The sequence below is a fragment of the Brassica oleracea genome, chromosome C6, assembly GCF_000695525.1.
Source record: "Brassica oleracea var. oleracea cultivar TO1000 chromosome C6, BOL, whole genome shotgun sequence".
In the NCBI taxonomy this organism is placed as follows: Eukaryota; Viridiplantae; Streptophyta; class Magnoliopsida; order Brassicales; family Brassicaceae; genus Brassica; species Brassica oleracea.
Window position 1 is genome coordinate 35,122,592 of NC_027753.1, and position 21,191 is coordinate 35,143,782.

At 36.0% G+C, this 21,191-nt stretch overlaps 2 protein-coding genes and 2 pseudogenes across 3 annotated transcripts; 1 reads left to right on the forward strand and 3 right to left on the reverse strand.

Moving 5' to 3' along the window:
* Positions 1-515: 515 nt before the first annotated feature.
* On the reverse strand, positions 516-2,693 carry LOC106296367 (cysteine-rich receptor-like protein kinase 10). Its single transcript, XM_013732492.1, has 6 exons — positions 2,390-2,693; positions 2,175-2,308; positions 1,873-2,083; positions 1,557-1,791; positions 1,322-1,472; positions 516-1,242 (listed from the first exon to the last, which is right to left on the reverse strand). The coding sequence occupies exons 1-6, from the start codon at positions 2,487-2,489 to the stop codon at positions 787-789; spliced, it is 1,287 nt and encodes a 428-aa protein (XP_013587946.1). The 5' UTR covers positions 2,490-2,693; the 3' UTR covers positions 516-786.
* Positions 2,694-8,923: 6,230 nt separating this feature from the next.
* Positions 8,924-12,404, reverse strand: LOC106300252 (myosin-binding protein 2). Of its 2 annotated transcripts, none has more exons than XM_013736357.1 (3): positions 11,070-12,404; positions 9,602-10,966; positions 8,924-9,512 (listed from the first exon to the last, which is right to left on the reverse strand). In XM_013736357.1, the coding sequence occupies exons 1-2, from the start codon at positions 12,334-12,336 to the stop codon at positions 9,678-9,680; spliced, it is 2,556 nt and encodes an 851-aa protein (XP_013591811.1). In that variant the 5' UTR covers positions 12,337-12,404; the 3' UTR covers positions 8,924-9,512; positions 9,602-9,677. The 2 variants fall into 2 exon arrangements, with proteins under 2 accessions (XP_013591811.1, XP_013591810.1); XM_013736356.1 differs by having other exon boundaries at positions 8,924-9,517.
* Positions 12,405-17,458: 5,054 nt separating this feature from the next.
* LOC106296352 lies at positions 17,459-18,325 on the forward strand (annotated as a pseudogene).
* Positions 18,326-18,410: 85 nt separating this feature from the next.
* Positions 18,411-20,088, reverse strand: LOC106296353 (annotated as a pseudogene).
* Between the last annotated feature and the right edge of the window lie 1,103 nt (positions 20,089-21,191).

The following is a 21,191-nucleotide window of genomic DNA, read 5'->3' on the forward strand; positions in this document are numbered from 1 at the left end:
ATTAGAATAAATAAACAGTTTCAACAATATTTAATATGTGATTTAATAAACAAAAGAACATGTACGATTTTTAAGATTTAAAGAGATTAGAGACATTAGTTAATGAATATGAAAAGAATACGAAGCAGATGATGAAAAATGATTCGAGCAAATTAGTGGCAACACAGAGCTAAGCGAGATAAAAATATCAATCAATAAAGAATGAAAAAAGAATGAGCAGGGTTAAGTTATTACACAAGCCAAAACTAAGACAAATCAAACGACAGAACGTGAAAACAAATGGAAACAAGACAAGAGGAGATGGTGAAAATAAAATGCATTGAAAAACTGAATGCTAGATTAGTAAGCAAGAAACAAAAATAGATTAAAATGCAAAAATTCTGTGCCTTAACGCGGATAACGATCCCTAGTAGTCCGTTAAAAACATATAAAAACAACGTTTTTTTACGAATCATGTAACACAAATATTTCGAATAACTGTCATTGTCAGAGAGAGTTGAAAATTGATATTCAACTAGAGAATATGTTTTTTTTTATAAGTATGAGGCCAGCCAACGCCAATCGTGGGGACCTCAGAATGTGACGAGGGATTTTATTTTTAATAATACATTAACAATGTACAAATGAATGAACTTTTCTTTTTCTCTCTCTCTCTTTCTCACATACGACTAGACCCTCTCCTATAATCACTACCAGAACCAATAGCAACAATAAATTTACTTTTCAAACCAAAAATAAAAACCTCTCTATATACAATCAAACATGTAACAAAGATATTATCTACTTTCAATAACTCGTCATAGGCCGTTTACCATGAGGATCCGAGCTAGAGCTGGCACCTGCACTTCTAGTGGCGTGACCCCGTGTCGGTGTCCTAGAAGAAACTGGAGTAGCTCTACCTGTTCCAGTTCCACTGTTCGTGTTCAAGTTCGAACCAAACGAATCTGTACTTGACCCGGTCGTCGACAATGTCCCAACCGATGACGTTCCTGATGGACGGTGATGCGTTCTACGTCGGTATCTAGACCCCGGGACGCCAGGACGCTCTGGCTCTTCTAGATGTCCTGGTTTTCTCGAGAGAAGCAAAGACACTCGTCTCATTGCTGGTCTCTGGTGAGGGTCGCCTTGTACACATAGCAGTCCGATCTGAACGCAGAGTCTGACTTGGTCTGGATCAGCTGAAGCTGCTATGTCCGGGTCTACCATCTCCATGGTCCTGCCTTTCTTGTACAATCTATATGCCTGTGGAACAGATCATGAATCGGTCAGTGAGCGATCTGAGAGTAGACAAACGAGTAAACATGACTAGAGAGAGGCTTACCCATTCGAGAAGAGTTTGGTCAGCGTGTTTCAGACTAAAACTGGAGTTCTTCTGACCACTGATGAGCTCTAGAACCACAACACCAAAGCTGAATACGTCTGCTTTTACCGATAGAGCACCGTGCATTACATACTCAGGCGCCATGTAGCCACTACGCATTAAAGAAAAGTAAAAAAAGCAGTGAGCATTTGTGGATTGAAACTTTTGGAGCGATTAGTAGTGATAGAGAACATACTTGGTTCCAGCGACGCGAGTGTTGACGTGTGTTGCGTCCTCCTGAAAGAGCCTAGCCATCCCAAAATCAGCAATCTTAGGAACCCATTTCTCATCGAGCAAAATGTTGCCAGCCTTGATGTCTCTGTGGATAATGCAGTTAGGCGCGTCTTCGTGGAGATAGAGAAGTCCTCGAGCAACGCCTGTTATGATCTCAAACCTCTGCTTCCAGTCTATCCCCGATCTTCTGTTAGATTCTGCAAACCACCACGTGTTAAAAAACGTTTCTCACAGTTAAAGATAAGAACACACAAGTGGTTTGAGGTGAGAGAACTTACTGAAGAGGACTTTGTCGAGGCTCTCGTTTGCCACGTACTCGTAAACCAAGAGCTTATCCTCACCGTGAGTGCAATAGCCCCAGAGGTTAACGACATTACGATGCTGGACTTTAGCTAAGAGCTTGGCCTCGTTAACAAACTCTCTCTTCCCTTGCCTCGAGGCCTGAGATAGCTTTTTCACTGCTATGTCTCTCCCGTCAGGTAACCTTCCCTATTGCACAGAGGGTTTAACCTCATCAGCTAAACTAACAAAGGAGCACACACAAAAACAAAGAAAAGGAAGCTTTGATCTGTGAGCGTACCTTGAAGACGGGTCCGAACCCACCTTCGCCGAGCTTGTGGGTCGGGTTGAAATCCTTGGTAGCGGAGACTAGGACTTGAAAGGGGAAGACTTTCTGCTCGAGAGCAGCGATTTTCTCGATATCGTCTTCAATACCTTTTGAAGAAGAAGAAGTGAGTCGATTTAGAAAAACCCTAATCTCATTTTGCCCAAAAAAGAAAGAATGAGAATTATTACCTCGATTGGAGCTTCGTTTGAAGGGTTTGATGATGTTCTGGAAGAAATTCATGGACTTGGTCATGCCCAGATCACTCTTTTGAGAGTTCCTTGTGACCATCCCATGGAAAGCTATTTTTGAACTGAGTAAGAAAGATCGAAGAAGAAGAAGACAAGAAAGAGGATGTAGAATCGGATCTTCAGGAGGATTCGATTGGGTTTTTCGCCGGCTGTAGTCTCGGAAGATCGGATTGTGATTGAAGAGGAAGAGAAAGAAGAAGAAAGCGTGTTTAGATTTGTCTCTGTAAATTTTGGTTTTATGTGAGGAAGAGTGCGCGGAAGGGAAGATAGAGACAAAAGTCAAAGATGTTTTCGTGTTTTTTTAATAGTCTGTGTTTCAACCACATTTTCATTTCTTTATTTTTAAACGCGGCCATATTATGTAAATTAGTCTTATTCATATACAGTATAAGTTTCAGGAGTTAAAATACATTTTAAAAATTTTAACTGGTTAAATTATCCGCTGAAATGTTATATGTCATTTGTACTAATATTATTATTAGTGATTTGTAATAGTGATGTCGCCGTGTGACTATATCCGAATTCAGAAAAAATATATGCACCATTTCCCTGACGAAAAGAAAATTTTCGCTTTGATTTTCTTCTTTCTATTTGTGTATTATTTGTCAAAAGTCTAAACTTTAAAGGCGTCTGCAACCGATGGGAAAACTGAGTGAGAAGTTCTGTTTCAAACGGTTGGTAGACATTAGTAGAATAATCAGCGAGTTGAGATAGGATATGAGCGAAAAATGATAGTTTTCTGTAGCTAGTGACGTTATTAATTATAACTTTTTGGACGTCACGCAGCGCAATTTCCCTTAATATAATCACAAGATAGGAGTAAATCGTAAGGTCCACGAAGGTGCCACCTCTGCCTTTATAAAGCCACTTACCTTGACCAAAACCTTCATAAACCAAAGCTGTCGGCATATTCAACTCTCAAACTCTTTTCCTTTAGACAAAACTTTAAACATAACCCTAATCTTATGACAAATCAGATCAAGCCCACTTAATCTAATTACTTAATCAAAGATTCATTAATACACCAAAAAATATGCCTGTCAAATCTCAGCAAAGATGAATTATGCAGGTCATTTTTTGCATGAGATAAGAGCTGATTCAGATATAAACAAACGAATCATTTTTACCAAAAAAAAATAAAATTTTACCAAAAAAACAAAAGATCATGGAACTAGTCTTGCAAATTTTTATTTATTTTTGGGACCAAAATATAACTGAAAACTTTGGTAACTATTCTGATACTGTTTTGAATGAATCATGGGCCTAGAATTTTTTAGGAGCATGCATGTTCTAGTCCTTCACCCAAGTACAGTACAAGCCAGTGTATTTTTTTTTTATGTCACATCTAGTGTTCGGTTTCTAATTTGCGTGCAATTGGATTACTAATTTTGAAATAAAATTTTATAGAATGATTTATTCTTATAGATCTTTAAAAAAAATTATCATTTAAATATAATTAAAAAAAAATCTTATTCCAATAACTTTTTTTGTGGAATATATAGAATAAAAAAGAATGTAGTTATAAAACATTCATAACTAAAAAAGCTCACAAATAATAGAATAAGATAAAATGAAATTCTATTTTTATGTCATAATTTCTTTTATCCCATTTATTTGCATTCTATTTATTTAGTTGAATTTATTCATATTATTTAAAAAAAATTAATTACCGGTTATAGCCTTTGTGTTTTACAGTGGCCAGAAATAAAATATTTACTATGTGACATCATTGACGATGACGCTAGAAAGTAAAGATAGATCATCAGTTGGCATAAACAAACATGACCCAAGACGCGTTTCTCTTCAATTTATTCGTTCGGTCAAGTCTAATGTGTACCCTTTATTTTATTTTGTTTACTCCTTGTCACTTGGTACCATCTTTTTGTTAATTTAGATTCGAGTAATAAGACTCCCTTTTGGGTAACGAAGAATAGCCATTCACTGATTCACATGTTATACTCCCGCCGTTTCTAAATAAGTATCACTTTGACATTTTTCACACAAATTAAGAAAATAGCGAAAATATATATAAGTTGTTATTAATTACATATTTTTGACCAATAATATTTGAGATAAATAAAATTATTTATAAAATCAATACAGTTTGCAGTTAATTTTCAGCTGATACTTTTTGTGTAACAGGAAAAAAAAATTAGAATGACACTTATTATGAAATTAGAATGACAATTACAGTGGGAAGTAGACAAGTGATAGGCCCTACCAAGTAAAATGCTCAGCTATCGTACAATCCCATAAAAATCTAGGTTCGAAAGCTTTGTGTTATACTAGTACAGTAAATAAATAAATACTCACTGGGTCAATGGAAAAAAAAAAAGGAACAATTGAAAACTTTTAGGTCGTGAAAAAGTTATGATGCACGCATCCACCAAAGTGGAAGATGCAACAATTGTCAAGGAGATCATAAATATAACTTGAACATTACGCGGCATTTATGTTAGATGTCTTTGTCACATCTGTACGCTAAAACATAAAATAAAACTAATGTATTGTATCCATAACTAAGGTATATTCAAATGTAACTCACACGTATCTATTAAAACTTATATTCGCAAGTCGTAACTGATAACAGAACTATACACATAACCTTTTTTTTTGGTAAAAAATGAAGATTTCATTACCAGTTTTAAATTTTTTACAGACATTGACAAAAATACTAGTAGCAGATCAACATAAAAAAAACTAATACACACTCAAACCTAAGGAAACAAATGAAATGACATCAAGCACAATTGCAGTACACAAAGGATACAGCAGAGAGGAACATTCGCTTGCCGCATAATTGATCTGTAGTTATAACGAAAGCTATACACATAATCTTGATCACTTCAGCCATATAAATTTGGAGTTACAAGTTTTTAGCTTTGTCATTATTTGTCCCCAAAATGTTCCGTTTACAAGTTGGATTAATTCCATTAGCTAGAAGCATCTTTCGACCAATTAACCTTAATGACCAGGGCTGTCAGAAGGATGTCAAGATCTAAGTGAACATCAATAGAAACTTTTGAAAACTCTTACAGACTAGTCTAGGTCAGAGATTTCTTTTTAATTCAGCTTTACTGTATATGATGTCCGATACATTTTGTTATTCCGTTCGAGATTCATGTTTTACCAATCAAAAACATATATAGAAATGTTATTTTCATTTGTGACATAGCGTTAGAAAAATGTTAGTTTATTGTTTACATATTGGTCGAGTAAATTGATAAATTTGGGAGTGAAGTCAATACGATTCTTCGTTAGGGACCTTACCTCTCTGAACCAAAACTCAAAACTAATAAAAGCTCAATCGCTTCGAGGACTTTGCCTCTAACCAAAAACTCACTTGATCGGCATTCTATTGTTATTTCACATATTGTTTCTCATTTCTTATAACTACATAGTATTTTTGCTAAAACCATATTCGGTTTAAAAGGAAATCGCAGGGGACATTCGATTTTTTTGTTAATATAATTGTAGGGGAATCTTCGAAAGAGTCGAAGTGTACAATATATCAAACCAAGCCATGCACACGCTCATTTGATTCTTTTTGGGTGTATGTACGTGTTTTCAACTAATTTAAAGTGTTTTGGCTCTTTCCAGTTCTCATCATGTTCTTTTTATCGACTTTTATTTATTTCTAAATATAAACCATAACGCGGTTCAAAAAAACTTGTAGGATAGTCTTTGAAAGAGTCGTAAGGTAAAATACAATATCACACTAAGGCCTGTTCTTTTACATATTGCGCGACCTGCGATTGGTCGCATGTCGCAAGTCGCAGGTTGTTGTTCGTTTTGATGTCCCGCGACTGATCGCACGACCAGTCACGGGTTCTCATTCAAATCGCCTGAAAAAACAGTACTAAAAATTAAGAAAATTTTAATCGCGCGACTGGTCGCAGGTCACGCGACACGTAAACAAACATAGTTTTAGTCGCATGTCGCAGGTTTAGTCGTAGGTAGCAAGTCGCAAACGACACGCAAACGAACAGGGCCCAAATCAAGCACACGCTTTTTGTTATTTTGTGTGTTTTCAACGCACATGACATGCTTATCTCATCTGTCTAATTATATGATGGTAGAAGAAAAGAGTAGCCTTCAAGTAATACTGACCAAACGTAATATTCTCAAATATTTTTCACGTGAACAGTAATATATCTAACATTTCTTAAAGTTCGAGTCGAGTTTATCCACTAAAGCCCATTTAAACAGGCCGATATACAAACAAGTACATCTGTTGTGCGACTTGGGTCAATTACTTGATAGGTATACAATCCGAAATCCAGGTGGGAACATGGGTCATAATCAGGTTCTCTTTCAAAATATGTATAGCGCCAAACAAGTTATGGATTGCACCTTAGTCAAAATTTCTGGTTGTTTCTACTTTTTCTTTGTTTCTACTTTTTCTTTAGAGCACTTCCGAAATGAGTTCTACTCATTGAAATTCTAAAAATTCATGTGTATAAGTACATGTTATATATGTGTATGTAGGTGTGGGGTCCATTATTTTGTGGAGAACCCCGCACATACATACACATATACGACATATACTTATACACATATGAATCTTTAGAACTTCAATGGATAGAATCCCCATTGAAAATGCTCTTGAATATAGGTATCTAACAAGGAAAAAAGCAGAGAAATGGTTTTCAGTATACATACAATACAGCCAATCAAAGTCTGATTAGTGTCGTCAAGGCTAGCAACATTAACTAAACAAATACAGATAAATCAACATTTTAACATATGCTCAGAAAGTAAAAAGAAAAGTACAAATATGTAAGATTACGTTATTGTTTCAATTTTGATAGACAATCTTCTTATATTATTTAGACCTTCTGTAGAGTGGATCCTTTTATATATATCAAAAGGGATGCACTTTTTACATCTTTTGAATCATTGTGGCTCGTTGGTTCATTAGAACATGCATTTTAATTATGCAACCAATATATTATGTAACCAATAATGTGATGGAACATATAATAAATATATGTGGAAATAAAATCTAGGCATGTAAGTATAATAAATAGACAATGTGTAGAGGAAGGTTGTGCGCATAATTAAGTGCACATGAGCGTTTGAGCTTTAAGAGGATCAATCGCCGAAAGTCGCACATTTCGATCTCTCACTTATTTTAGAATTTAAGTACAAACTATACTTTCTTCTTCATCCACTATAAAGGCTCTCGCTTTAGAAACTTATTTATACATTTATATTACGGTCAGAAACTGGTGCGACTCTTAGAGCATCGTTAGCGGTTTGTTCTTAAACTGAGTTTCTAAAAATTATTATACTAATAGTTTATTCAAATTATTTAGTTGTATAATTAAAACTAATAACAACGAATGAATGTCAAAGAGACACGTTAGTTTAAAGTCTCTGAACTCATGGCAAAAGTCTCTTTTCCCAAAAAATATGTCTCTCGTTATTTTTCCACTCTCTCTCTCATGTTATTCATTTTTTTTTTTTTTTTGAAGAGAGACTCCCTAAAAGTGTTCCACTGGGGGTGCTCTAAATGATCTAAAATCTAAAGCAACCAATCTTTTGGTGATTTCAGCAGACGTTTGTAGAATCTCTTAACTGTCACATTATTTGGGTTAGCTGGATAGCTAGTTGTCATATAAAATCATCTGTTTAAAGATTTTATGTTATTTATATAGTTCAAGAATGTTTAGAATATTATATATAGTGAGTTATATATTTATATATACTCCGTTTGTCTTTGAATGAAACTGGCATAATAAAGAATCATATATATACAGCGCTAACTATAAGAAACAAGTGTAGAGCTAGTGATCATCAATAGCGACCAGATACATGCCTTGTTGTTTGTGTTTGAAGTTTCTAGTGACCAACAACACTAACTAAACCTTATAACGTTAACTTCTCAATATACTAATGATAAGTTTCGGACACTAGCGACTAGAAATTCTAATCATTTATTTATTTTTAGTGGTTTCAAATTTTGAAGTGACTAGTAGTTGAACCTTGTCACTGTTACTATCGACTACAAAAACAAACATCGTTTAGTCGCTTACACTTCCAACCTGAGAGAGAGTTAACTTTTTGACAGAGACGCAAGGCGGATGGATGTATGAAATGCAACATAGACTGAGACCTAAGGCGGACTCCCCTGGAAACTTTTGAGAGGTTGTCTAAGCTTTTCTACATACGTATAAATTTAAAACTGATCACTAAATACAGTATGTGTATACATATATTTTGTGTGTGTATGTGAATCAATAAAGAAAGACGTACTTGTTTTTGTTTAAAGCCAACGTCTTATATTTATATGTAGTTTGTTGATTTTCTACCAACCAAATTAACATATTGCTTAGAACCCAATCCATGCCAAATCGATCCTAGAATAACTTGCATTACAATTTACAACCACTTGTCTAAACATACAGTTTTAAATATGCACAAATAAAAGCAATACAAAAGGTAATTAATACGAACAAATTCGAGAGTAGATTGATACAAAGGACAGGTCTTTGCAAAGCGAATTACATGAGTAATAGCTACCAGTTACAATCCAAAAGAAAACAAATGAAGAGGTTACTTACCCCACCTATAAAACAGTGATTCAAAACTCACCCGGAAAGTTCCTAAATGTTCTGAAAAGTCCAATAAAACAAAACCATTATGTACATTGGAGCTGGCATCTTTGTTGAAATCATACCAAGCTCTGCCACAAACATCCAAGAATTTGACAGCTTGCCCTTTGGCTTTTTTTAGTAGCAACATCTCACCTTACTCTACTCACTACACTACACACACATACACTCATCATTCTACCTTTTTTTCTATTACCACTCATAAAGACAAATAAAAAAGTGAAAAATTATGCTCACACTCCTCTCTTTTTATATAGTAAATCTTCACTTTTTATAATAAAAACCAAAAAATAGAATTAAAACAAATGAAAAGACGGACATTCTCATCTGACACAACATAAGAGAATCAGATTGATATTTTATCCGAGACTTTTATGCCATTTTCTTCTCCTCCATCTAAGACCTCTTCTTGTTGTTCCTTGCCTCCCAAGCAACAAAGTCACTCCCTAACCTTATTACAAACAAGAAAATTAACAATTTTACAATCAACTACTTTAAGAAGGGTTAGAGGAAAAGAAAACCAGAGATTAAGTACCTGTATGATTTGTTCTATTCATGCCACCACATGCATATATATAAGAGTGAACTCAAACTCAAACCCAAACCCAAACTCAAAAACTCATGTCTTCATTTTCTCTTACACGAATTAGATCAATATTCTTGAGATCACGTAGATGTTGTAGTATCTCATGGAGGAGATGAACACCCTTGTCCCCTTTTTTCAATGAGCCAACACAATGTCTCAAGAACTCTCTATCCGCCTCCAAAGCTTCTAGTCTCTCGTATAGCTCATCAACTTCTCCCTCCACGTTAACAATCTCACCTTTCTCCGATTCATCAACACCGTTCTCATAGTGGTCTCCGTTCCCAATCTCTCCATCAACTGCATCAAAGAGAGGAAGTAGTCTCTTTGACTTGAGGACTCTATGCTTCCCATTGGTCTCCTTATCATGAACATGCCCGTTTCCATTGATGCTACCATTACTCTCAAACGCTTTAGCTTCTTCTTCATTGTCCTCTTCATCATTAAGAGCTGTGAGTTTCTCTTCAAGAAACTTCAACCTCCCAAGAATAGAAAGCCTCTCTCCTTCGTAATCATCTAAACACTCATCGAGACGAAGCACAACATCAACGGGGGTGTTCTCCATCTCACTCTCTCCTTCAACGCTCTTATGCCCTAACTCTCCGTTGTTCTCATCTGAACCCTCATTGTTTCGATAGGAATCAACGGAGGAGTCTCTCATTCTCCTCATCATCATCCCCATCCTCTCTTTAGCCTCATACTCTTCCAATCTCTTTCTACAGACCTCTAGCTCCTTCTCCAGCTCTGCAATCTCCTTCTCTCGTTTCACGATGACCTCGTTCAACAGCTGCAAGGCTTCTTGGTCGAACTCGGATTGCTCCTCCATCATCCTCTGGTACTGCAGCGCCTCCATCTGCATCGCGGCTTTCTCCTCGTGTAATCGATTGATCATCGCCATTGTTTCGTTGGCTGCGGTGGCGGACGCGCTCCTCTCTTCCTCCAGCTCCTCGTATAGAGCGTTGAGAGCCTTTCTCTCTTCTTCCAACTCCGACTTCAGCTTGGCCACGGTGAGTGATCCTTCAAGGTTGGCTTCTGGTTCTGTTCGATCTAGTTGAAACATAGCGTTGTGTAGACAGTTTGAAGTTTCGAGAAGCCGCTCTTTGTTGGCGTGTAAGACAGGTCTCCTTGTCTCAATATCAACAGTTCTGAACTCCAATGTATGATTACCATGATCATTGTCGTCGTCGTTGTCTTCAGGAACGATGAGTTCGTGGGATTGGTCATCTCCGATTTGGTCTTGATCAGGAATCTCTGTGCCTATTGAAACGTCTGCGTCTGTTTCTTCGTCGTCGGTCTGCGTTTGCAATGACTCATCATCTGCGATATAATTAGTATTAAAAAAAAACATTAAACTCAAAGACTCATTAGGACAAAGAAGAAGAGTTGCAAGTGTTTTGTAAGAATTTTAAACAAAGCACACCTTGTTTCGTCTCAGCCTCGTCCTGTTTTAATTCTCCCGGCAAGGGAACCGCCTCGTCTGAAGATAACCCCACGTCTTCCTCCGCCGTCGCCGTTGCCGCGAAGTCAGGTTCGGATTGTTGTTGTTGATCAGGACAAACGAACATTAGCAAATCACCTTGAGTCGTCTTAGCGTTCTCAGGTTCCGATTCTCCCGGCGAGGGAAACGTGGAAGATAACCCCACGTGTTCCACCTCCCCCGTCGCCGCCGCGAAGTCAGGTTCAGGTTGTTGTTGTTGATCAGGACAAACAGACATTAACAAAGCACCTTGATTCGTTACTGCCTCTTCGCGTTTCGATTCTCCCGGCGAGGAAAGCGCGGAGATCTCGTCGGAAGGTAACATCACGCCTTCCTCCTCCGCCGCCGGCGCCGCCGCGAAATCGAGGATAAAGTCACCGTTAACGTCGGAGATCTCTCGGACTTCCTCGCTAGGTTTGTAGAATTCTTCGACAGGAATCAAATGGCAGTCCTGGTCGTCAATGTAGAACTCCAGGTTCGTCGCCGGCGCAGGTTTATCCTCCGTAGCTAGATCCACTCTGTTTTCTTCTTCTTCTTCTTCCTCCTTCTCCGTTACAACAACTTCTTTATTACAGTCGAAACTTGATACAAAGCAAGAGAACTCATCATCATCATCAACATCCTTCTCCTCTGTTTCTTCTTCTTCTTCATCAACATCCTTCTCCTCTGTTTCTTGTTCATTTCGTTCGTGAGAATCAATCAGAGGCGCGGATCCTACGTGTTCTTCCAGGACGAAGATAGATCGGGACCGTTCGGTGAAAAGCCGACCATTGTGAACCTGAACATCATCTCCGATCAGATTCGTGTCAATAAAGCTATAACCTTTATCATCCCTCAGATCAGGCTCGATCGGAGCACAAGAGACCAACTCCTTTGGGAATTCAACACGACCTTGTACGGAGCCTTTGGATTCAAGAAGAGGTTTCGATGGAACTGTAGAAATCTCGAGGGCGTGAACGTGATCGTCGCAGAGGAGATCTTTGTGGGAAGGAGATTTCCCTGAGGGGTCGAAGAACCGATCGAGTCTACAGCAGAGGAGGCAAGGTCGCTTGAGGCCGAAGTAATCAGCGAATCTGAGGATGAAATAAGAGAAGAGAGAGTTGAGGAGGATGAAAGAGATGAGAGTCCACTCGAGGAAAGCGTAGACGAGGACGAGAGTGATCCGGTTGGTTTTGCGGTGGATCAAGGTCGCGAATCTGTTGGCCGCCATAGACGAAGGTTCGAAGAGTAAAATGAGAGATTTTGAGCAAATATTTACAGATAGAGAATGCGTGTGGGACGGTGTTGTGGGAAGAACAGAGAAAGACTTGTCAGCTTTAAGTAAGTCTTAGTCCGAGGCTCGGACCGACCGTAGACGTTTTTTTAGAAAAAAATATTTTTTTAGTTGAATTTTAATTTGACAAGCAAAAAAAAAAATGCGTATATTCCCAACAAAAAATGGAAAATATATATAAAGAAGTCAAGGATAATTAAAGTTTAGGTTAGGCAAAGATATTAACATCATGTTTATTAAACACTAAAAACAAAGTTTATTTCAGTGTGAAATGGTATTTAGTTTTATAATATGCTAAAAACCAAATTATTCGTTAAAATGTTATTAATTTATGGTTGACTAGGACATTAGGAATTTTTTGTTACACCTTGTTTTGGATTTTAGTTTTTACGAATTTTATTTTCCAAAATGCGGTCACAATTTCTTTTTCTATTTTTTTCAACCCATGTCTATTTTGATACTGTAGGTCATTTTCAGTACTTATTTCTCTTAAATAGTGTATTAAGCTATACAATAGTTTTCAAAAGATTGTATCAGAATTATTATTTTCAGACATTTTTGTTAATAAATACAGATAAATATATTTGACATATTTAAATTCTCAATAATTGATCCAGAAGCGAGCGGGTTGTTTAGGGTCGGAGGCAAGTGGATTAGCGTAGCGGAAAGCTATTGATTTACGATTTTTTTTGTCGTCAAGCTACTGATTTTATAATTAAACATTGATCGTGACGCAATCATACTGTTGAAAATTTATTTTAGTTTTGTTAAACTTTGTAAGCAAAAGAAATATAATTAAGTAAAAATATTTAAAAGAAATAAACAGGTTTGCCACGTGGTTTGTATGACCCCGCCACTATTTTCTTTCGCTTTGGCGGAAAAAAGCAGACCCATACCCGTGACCCACATGCGCGGAGAGGACCCATGCTTTTAAAACTTCGGATTTCACATTTTCAATGGGATGGGCACTTCGGTTTACTTTCAAAAATTGGTTTATTTGGTTATTAAACCATCCGGTTTGACAAAAACTCTAATCCATTGGATTACAAGAGTATGCATATGCTTGGTTTGGTTTGATTCAGTTCTGTCAAAATATTTTGTCAAAATATTTTACCCACTTAATTCAAATAATCAAATTCTTGAAGCCACGAATTATGAGATCATTCATATCTTTCTTATATTCATTCTGTAGAGACATAGTATGTAATTTTCACAGTAGAATTTAGAAAACGTATGATGCATTATTGTAGGCATTTTTACTCAATTCGCTCGTTCTATATGTATATAATGATGGTTTGAAAGTAAAAAAAACAAACAAACATTTTTGTTAGTCGTACTAACAGTGCGTAATAATATTTGCTTTACTTTCCTTTTATTTAACATCACTTTACTTTTTTTCATTTTTTTGACCAGTATTAATAGGTCCCTCACCGTGAGGAAAAAAATCAAAAAGAGGACAAGACATGAAAGCCCAAGGCACTGTTACAACTACGACCAAAAGGCCACCACGATATTTTTTACTAAATCGGACGTTTTATTTTGTTGATCGAATAGTATGATGTCGAGTTATTCACCTGCTTAAATCTATACTGATACTATTGAGGTATTGATACAGGTTCCGATAAGCTATAACAATCAGTGTATCTCTAAAACATAATTGAACTGCAGCGGTTTAGCTATAGAAATCTAAAAAAACATCGTCAAGGAAAAAAAAAATAAAAAAATGAAAAAAACAAAAATCTAAAAAACATGCATGTTTATCCAAACAATGTTTATCCAAACAATTTTTCAAAAAATTGTAGACATTTTGATACAATTTATTTTTATTGATTATTAAAGTCATATTATATTTGGTAATTTTGTAGAGAGATTCAATAATAATGCTCGAAGTGACAAAAAGGGAAATAAATAAACAAGAGAGAAAAAACTAAAACGCCTTTTCCCATACAGCATGGTTAGTAAAGAAATCGGCGTTAACAAGTTCCAAAAATTGGTGTTACAAAAAATTAAAGTAGACATTATTTATAGCCAATAGCCAGAAATGCATAAACAATTACATTTGTAATGTGTGTCAAGTGTCAACAATGTAATTAAAATTAGAAATGGAAGGAGAAAAAAAATAGTACATGGACCGGTCTAACATTATGTGCCACTGTTTTTTAATAAAAATCCACATCAAACAAACCTAATTAATTTGGGTTAGAGCGTGTCCATTTTATATACAATATTGAAGGGACATTTCAACTTTGTGATGTATGTTATTTTATTATTATTCTGTTAGTTAGCCGAATGGTTCATATTGACATACAAATTCTGACTTTTTCGAAACACATTCTAAATATATAAATCTTTGATTTGAGCTTGTGACCTTGCCAAATATATTCGCGTGTTAACGAAGAGATAATCATCACCAAATGTATGATAAGTATCCAACTCATTAATATTTAACGGTCCAGTATATCTACTTAAGTTGTTATGTCGGAATTAAATTAAATCTAAAAGAGTGTTATCAAGCAGAAATCAGTGATGAATATATATATTCTACTAATACTGGAAATATATGCGTTAGGATAATTTTGTGATTTCAATTTCATAATGCAACAAAATAATTTCATGAATGGAAGGTGCCATGTGGTGTGGGTGTGGCTCATACAAAGTCTAATGACAGGTCACTCCAACCTCACTGTTTTTCTTTTTCCTAATATTTTTAAACGTTACACTAATTAAATTTTCATTTTTAATCAATCTCTATAATTTCCAGATTCTAAGCTAACTACGTATATAGATTAATTTCATTTTACATTTAATTAATCTTACATTTTTAAAGGTACATGCGTTCATACTTTCACATCATCTCTTGGTCTTTTGGTTGATTGATGTATATAGATTAATTTCAGGGTGTTCTTATGAAGATGTGAACCGCTCCTAGGAAAATATGTATTTAATGGTAATCAACTTATGAACTCGGCCAATTAAAGACAAATATTGAACTATTACTAACAAATGTATTTATGCTGCATATTTATTTTAGTTTGTCATTAAAAAGAAGAAACGACCACAATGATTAACATTCGTCGGCTGAATCAATATCGTGATTATAAATAAATTTAATATGGTGGCGGGGTTTTGCAGCCTAAGCTTTTAGGTTAAGGCTTTTGACATGTGATTAACTTTCTGCAACAGTTATGGCACTCACTAATCCCACAAAAAAAAGGAGAAAAACTATTTCGACACTCACTTAGGATTCTGAAAGATGTGAAAACTTAGAAAACTCGCTTGTCGCTTCCATGAAAAAGTGTGTTGTCGTAACACTTTATTTGAGAAAGGGATCAAATGTAATTGTAAGGATCAACGTTTATTGGCTGCCAAAAATGACGGGTAGTTTTTCTTTCTTTTGATGATCATAGTACTATTGATCTATATTAATAGATAGATCTTAGACAAATGGTATGGGAGTAAATATAGAGGTACCATACTACGACAAAGTAAAAATATAAAAGGAAATAACTAAAAACATAAACAATACATATGATATTTATAAAGAAATAGTGGAAAGAGTAAAAATGGTGAGAGCAATGATGTTGAATTATAAGAGCTGTTGGAGAGAGGTGGGGGATCCAGTGGCCTCTCTTTCAATACTATCAAAAAGCATTCTCTAATAATTCTTATTAATGTTGCAACCATAAATAGAAAAAGTCTTTAGAAAAACATCACACTGAATAAAAACACTCACTTTATTAAATTTGGGGATTTCGAATTTGAAATCTTAAAATTTAAGTTTCAAAGATGTTATTTTCCGCTTCTAACTAGCTTTTAGGGTTCAAACACAACAAGTAAAACTCTTTTATGTACAGAGGAATAGAATCATGCAAATCCAAAAACTAAACAAAAATAATGCAATAGTGGAAACAGAGCATGTTGTTCCTAATGGGAGATTCATGTCTTGTTAGCCGACTTCAACATCCCGGTAACATGGAGACATTCAAATGTCTCACTCTGTGATTCTGTGTCTATCCAGTGAAGAACATAAAGGGTCCATGAGTTTTGTCTGATCAAAGGATTCTGCATCCATGAGTTTTGTCACAATCCTTTGATGCTATAGAAGATAACACTACTAAACCAGCTTCTTCTAGGTCAATCAAAAGTTACATGTTTCTATAAGTCGCCAGCTTCACTCTCAGTCTCTGCATTTGTAACATACCACACACACGCTCATCAGGACACCCTTTATGTAATAAAAATGAGCATTTGTCATTGCTTATAAGAAAAACTAATTATTCTCCAGAAAATCATTAAACATGTGACATCTTCAGGATCAAGGAATTAATTCTTGATAACAGAACTTGGAATACATGTGGGATTTGGAATGAGTTTTGTTGTTTTTATTTCATTTTCTGGATATAATATACAACTACATATGCTAAAAGCCTAAAACAAAAAACGTGGGACCCTCTTTTGACACGTGGAATTTATATTCAAATTATATTTAAAACTATAATTTACATAGATTTTCATTTATTTATTTTGGTTAAGATAAATTAAATTACTTTAAAACAGTAAAATTGATATAATTTTTTTTATAATTATCAAAATTAAAAATTAAAATTAATTTCTAAAATTTGTAGATATCAAAAATAAACAAATGATATTATGATTAAAAATTTAATTTAATTTTTTTAAAGATTGTATAACATTTTGAAAATATTTTTTAATAATAAAATTTTAATGATTATAAAAATATATTTAAATACTATTTCAAAATTTTAAAATCTTTATATTCCCTTGTCATATTATTTAATGACATATTTGAATAGATTTATTTTAATGATGATTTATGTGTTATTACCATTTTATCGAAAGTTACCAAAAATTGAAATTAACATTAAATGTAGTTGTCCTCCATGTCACTTTTAACCATAAGTTATGTCATCAATTTTAGTATGTCATGTCACATTTTTTTGGTGAGAGTTATTATGGAGATGACATGTGTGAAATCACTTCACAAATAATGTCTAGGGGATCCCAAGAGATAAGGAAACTTAACAAGACAGAACACATAGAGATGAGCCGTTGCAGCTCTTTTGGGCTCTGTGCCCCTAATCCTTTGTACTCTCTATCTTCCAGGCCTCGCATTCGCAGCGTCAGAGCTCCTCTCTGTATTACATCTCACACCAAACCCAACTCTAACACCGACTCTCTTCTTCATGTAAGACCTCCTTCCAACTTATGTTTGATTACTAGAGGACTCTGGGAAGTGACTTTTATTGTTAACACAGTATGTTGCCAAGATGAAAGCAAAGGCCGATGACTTCTTTGGAGCAAAGAAGACAATCTTTGCAACTCAACTCGGTGCAGTTCTTGCCACGGTAAGAACAAATGAGACTAAAAGAAAGAAATGATGGTAATAGAAAACTTCTTAGTTCTTTGCAGATTGATCATCCGGCCTTGGCAATAACAGGAGTCAACCACGAGCAGGAACTAAGCAGCGTTGTGCTCGATATCGGGATCATATCGGTCTGGTACTTCCTCGTAATGCCTGTAAGTTTGGGACAGAGACCATTGTAGTGTTACCAAAGATTTAAACGATTCATGTTAATGGGCTTATATACTATGATTGTTTAGCCAATCATCATGAACTGGCTGAGAGTAAGATGGTACAGAAGGAAGTTCTTTGAGATGTATTTACAGTTCATGTTCGTCTTCATGTTCTTCCCCAGGTAAGTTTCACTATTTGCAGGCTACTGTTATGGGCACCATTTCTCAACTTCAGAAAGTTCCCAAGAGATCCATCTATGAAGTATCCTTGGGACAAACCAAAAGACCCTTCCACTATAAAGAACGGTTACCTCAAGTACCCATTTGCAAAGCCAGAAGACTACGACTATTAAGATGCTTGTGACTCTGTATATTCATTAGTCACATGAATCAGCTTGTGCAGCCTCTTTTACTCAAGGCATATATATAATAAAACAGAAATAACTTTATTGTCATTATAGGAAAAAAAAAAGATGGAAAGAAACAAAATTATCTTTTTGATCAAAAGAGAAACAAAATTATCTTTTGACTCAAATTTAAAGAGTCTACAATCAGAGTTAACCTCTGGCTATCATCCTCAGGTTGTTTTTGTTTCTCTCCTCTCTTAATTTTTAAAAGCTGTAATGATTGGGTTATAGTATTGGTGCAGCTCCAATGAGTCCACCAGGCTCTTCAGCTCGGATGTAGCCTCAGGGTTGGAAGACAGAAATGCTGCGGCAGCTGCTAAAACCACAACAGTAATGGCTGTCCCTTTGAGGCAGCCACTTCCACGGGAGAGTCTCCCTGATATCACTTTGCAGGACTTGTCAGCTTCTTTGTATAGAGAACCGTTGCCTTTTCCTTCAGTGATTGCTTCCTCGTTCTAAAAACATCAAAGGCAAGGTCAGAGCTGATATTACATACAAATGGAGGGTGACATTAGCTAGAGGCATTAATACCTTTAGCCTGAAGCTCTTCATAGTTCGATTGAGAGCAGCAGTATTACTCGGTGATGATGATAGCTTGAGGGAATACTCCTTCCATTCCTCTACAAGCCTTTTAAGAAGAGCAACACTAGCTTCAAGATTCTCCTTATAGAGACTGTCCCAGAGCTTGCAGCAATCAACGTTTTGGGTCAAGGCCCATATAGCGATTGCTGTAGCTTCCTTGGCTAAAACAGGATTACCTTCTCCAGCTAATTTGAGAGCAAAAGTGAATATCTGTTGTGTGACTTGCTTCATCGCCTTGCTCCCTGGTGCACCGGCAAGAGCCACTTCCTTCAGCAGGGGATACACTGCCTCAAACCTCTCTGTAGCCTGTGTACATCAGAGTTCAGACCATGCTTTGTGATCAGAATCAACAAAACGCAATCAAGCTTTCATTTTTTTAATAAATTTACTACTACTACAACTTACCTTGACTCTTGCGGATGAAGCAGGGAAGGTAAGCCGGACCAAGATCTCAAATGAAGGAGGTGGAATCAATCGGTCTCCCTTCCTAACAGCTCCGCTTACAAGTATGGTCCTAGCCTTTGGATTCGACAAAATTCTAATTCCAAAAATAACATAAAAAAGATGATGATGAACTTACCGATGCTTCGATGAGGAAAGCTTCGAGATTCGACGGATCGATCTTCGCCGCAGCTTCAGGCAGCGACACTTTCGGCTTCTTCTCCTTCTTCGCCTTCGCCTTCTTCTTCTTAGCCTCCTCCGCCGCCTTCACATTCTCCTCCTCCGCCTCCTTCCTCGCCGCGATCTCGTCCTCGCTGTCGTCGAAACCGTAACCGTTGGATCGGCGTTTAGATCTCGACTCGTCCTCATCCGAATCCGAAACAGCCATCTTCGCCGCGAGGATCCGTCTCCTCCGATCCTCGGCTTGCTCCTCCAGCGAACGGAACACGTTATCGCCGTTAGCTGCATTTTTGCCGCCGTTAGTCGCCGTTTGATCGGCGGGTTTCTGCTTGCGGTTGCGTTTCGGGTAGACGACTTTCTTCCAGCCGTGGTCGACGTGGCCGTTGGAGATCTCGAAGCCGTTGTACTCCACAGATTCGATCTGATCCATTTTTAAAAGTTGTTCGCTTTTTCTTAAGATGATTCTGTTCTGTCTCTCTCTCTCTCGGGCTTGAAAAACAGAGACTACAGTAGACGAGGAGATATGTTTGACCCCAAGGGGAAGAAAATGGTTTATATATAAGAAAATGGTTTATATATATGGAGTATAAGTTAAACTGATTCTGAACCAATCATTTTGGGATTAGGTTTTTGAGAAAAAAGACAAAAATAGCATTAAATCAAGTTTTTGTTGCCAAATTAGTACTCAAAGTCAAAAGTCACAAAAATAGTACTTAATGTTTTATCAAAAGTCATAAACTTAAGGTTTAGAGTTAAAGGGTGGGGTTTAGGATTTAGGGTTTAGGATTTAGAGTTTAGGGTTTAGGGTTTAGGGTTTAGGGTTTAGGGTTTAGGGTTTAGGGTTTAGGGTTTAGGGTTTAGGGTTTAGGGTTTAGGGTTTAGGGTTTAGGGTTTAGGGTTTAGGGTTTAGAGTTGAGAAATGAGGTTTTGGGGATAAGATTTCAAATTTTGAAAAATAAAAAAATTAAAATTTTCGAAGGATAAACTTAGAAATGTTTTATTTTGGTCATTTTAGTTTTTGAGTGTTATTTTTGTGATATAAACTTAGAAAGATGCTATTTTGGAGATTTGCCCTTTAGTTTTTGTTTTTGTCCCCTTAGTCACGTATTTTTAGTTTAATTGTTTAAGGATTATTGATTTCTTTTCTCCAAAAATCTAGAAAAGGGTAAAACGAAATATTTGTAAAAAGTATGTCAGCCTCTGTTTTTATTTAATACTAGAAGGGTGTCCGCGCTTCGCGCGGGATATTGTTTTATTGCTGTTAGATATGATTTTTTGGATGATGTAATTAAGTGGTCTTTCTTATTTGTAAAGAGAATTATTTGATGTTTTATTGTGTTATGTAGTATTAGGTAATATGTTAATATATTATGTGTTTGTTTTTCAATAATGTGTTGTTGTGTGTATAATATTAATTGTGTGGTGAAGTGAGCTTTTAATGTAAATTATATTGAATTTTAATAACTTTGCATTTAGGCATTTGTTAATTTTAAGATTGATGGTTTTAGCGTCAGAATTGTATTTTAATTTGTCACATTTTTGAACATTACTCTTTTAAAATATTTTTTGCCCACTCTCCATATTTTGACCCTGAGCCGTCCTCATCTATGTAATTCGCTTACCTTTCCGGTGTGCGGTGCTTCTCGC

What these genes read in the sequence shown, in the direction of transcription:
- LOC106296367 (XM_013732492.1), bottom strand. Translation starts at nt 2,489, where the DNA reads ATGGTCACAAGGAACTCTCAAAAGAGTGATCTGGGCATGACCAAGTCC. An exon ending in CAAACGAAGCTCCAATCGAG is followed by an intron (nt 2,309 to 2,389) that starts GTAATAATTCTC and finishes CTTCTTCAAAAG; the next exon opens with GTATTGAAGACGATATCGAG. An exon ending in GGTTCGGACCCGTCTTCAAG is followed by an intron (nt 2,084 to 2,174) that starts GTACGCTCACAG and finishes TCTGTGCAATAG; the next exon opens with GGAAGGTTACCTGACGGGAG.
- LOC106300252 (XM_013736357.1), bottom strand. Translation starts at nt 12,336, where the DNA reads ATGGCGGCCAACAGATTCGCGACCTTGATCCACCGCAAAACCAACCGG. An exon ending in CGAGGCTGAGACGAAACAAG is followed by an intron (nt 10,967 to 11,069) that starts GTGTGCTTTGTT and finishes ATTATATCGCAG; the next exon opens with ATGATGAGTCATTGCAAACG.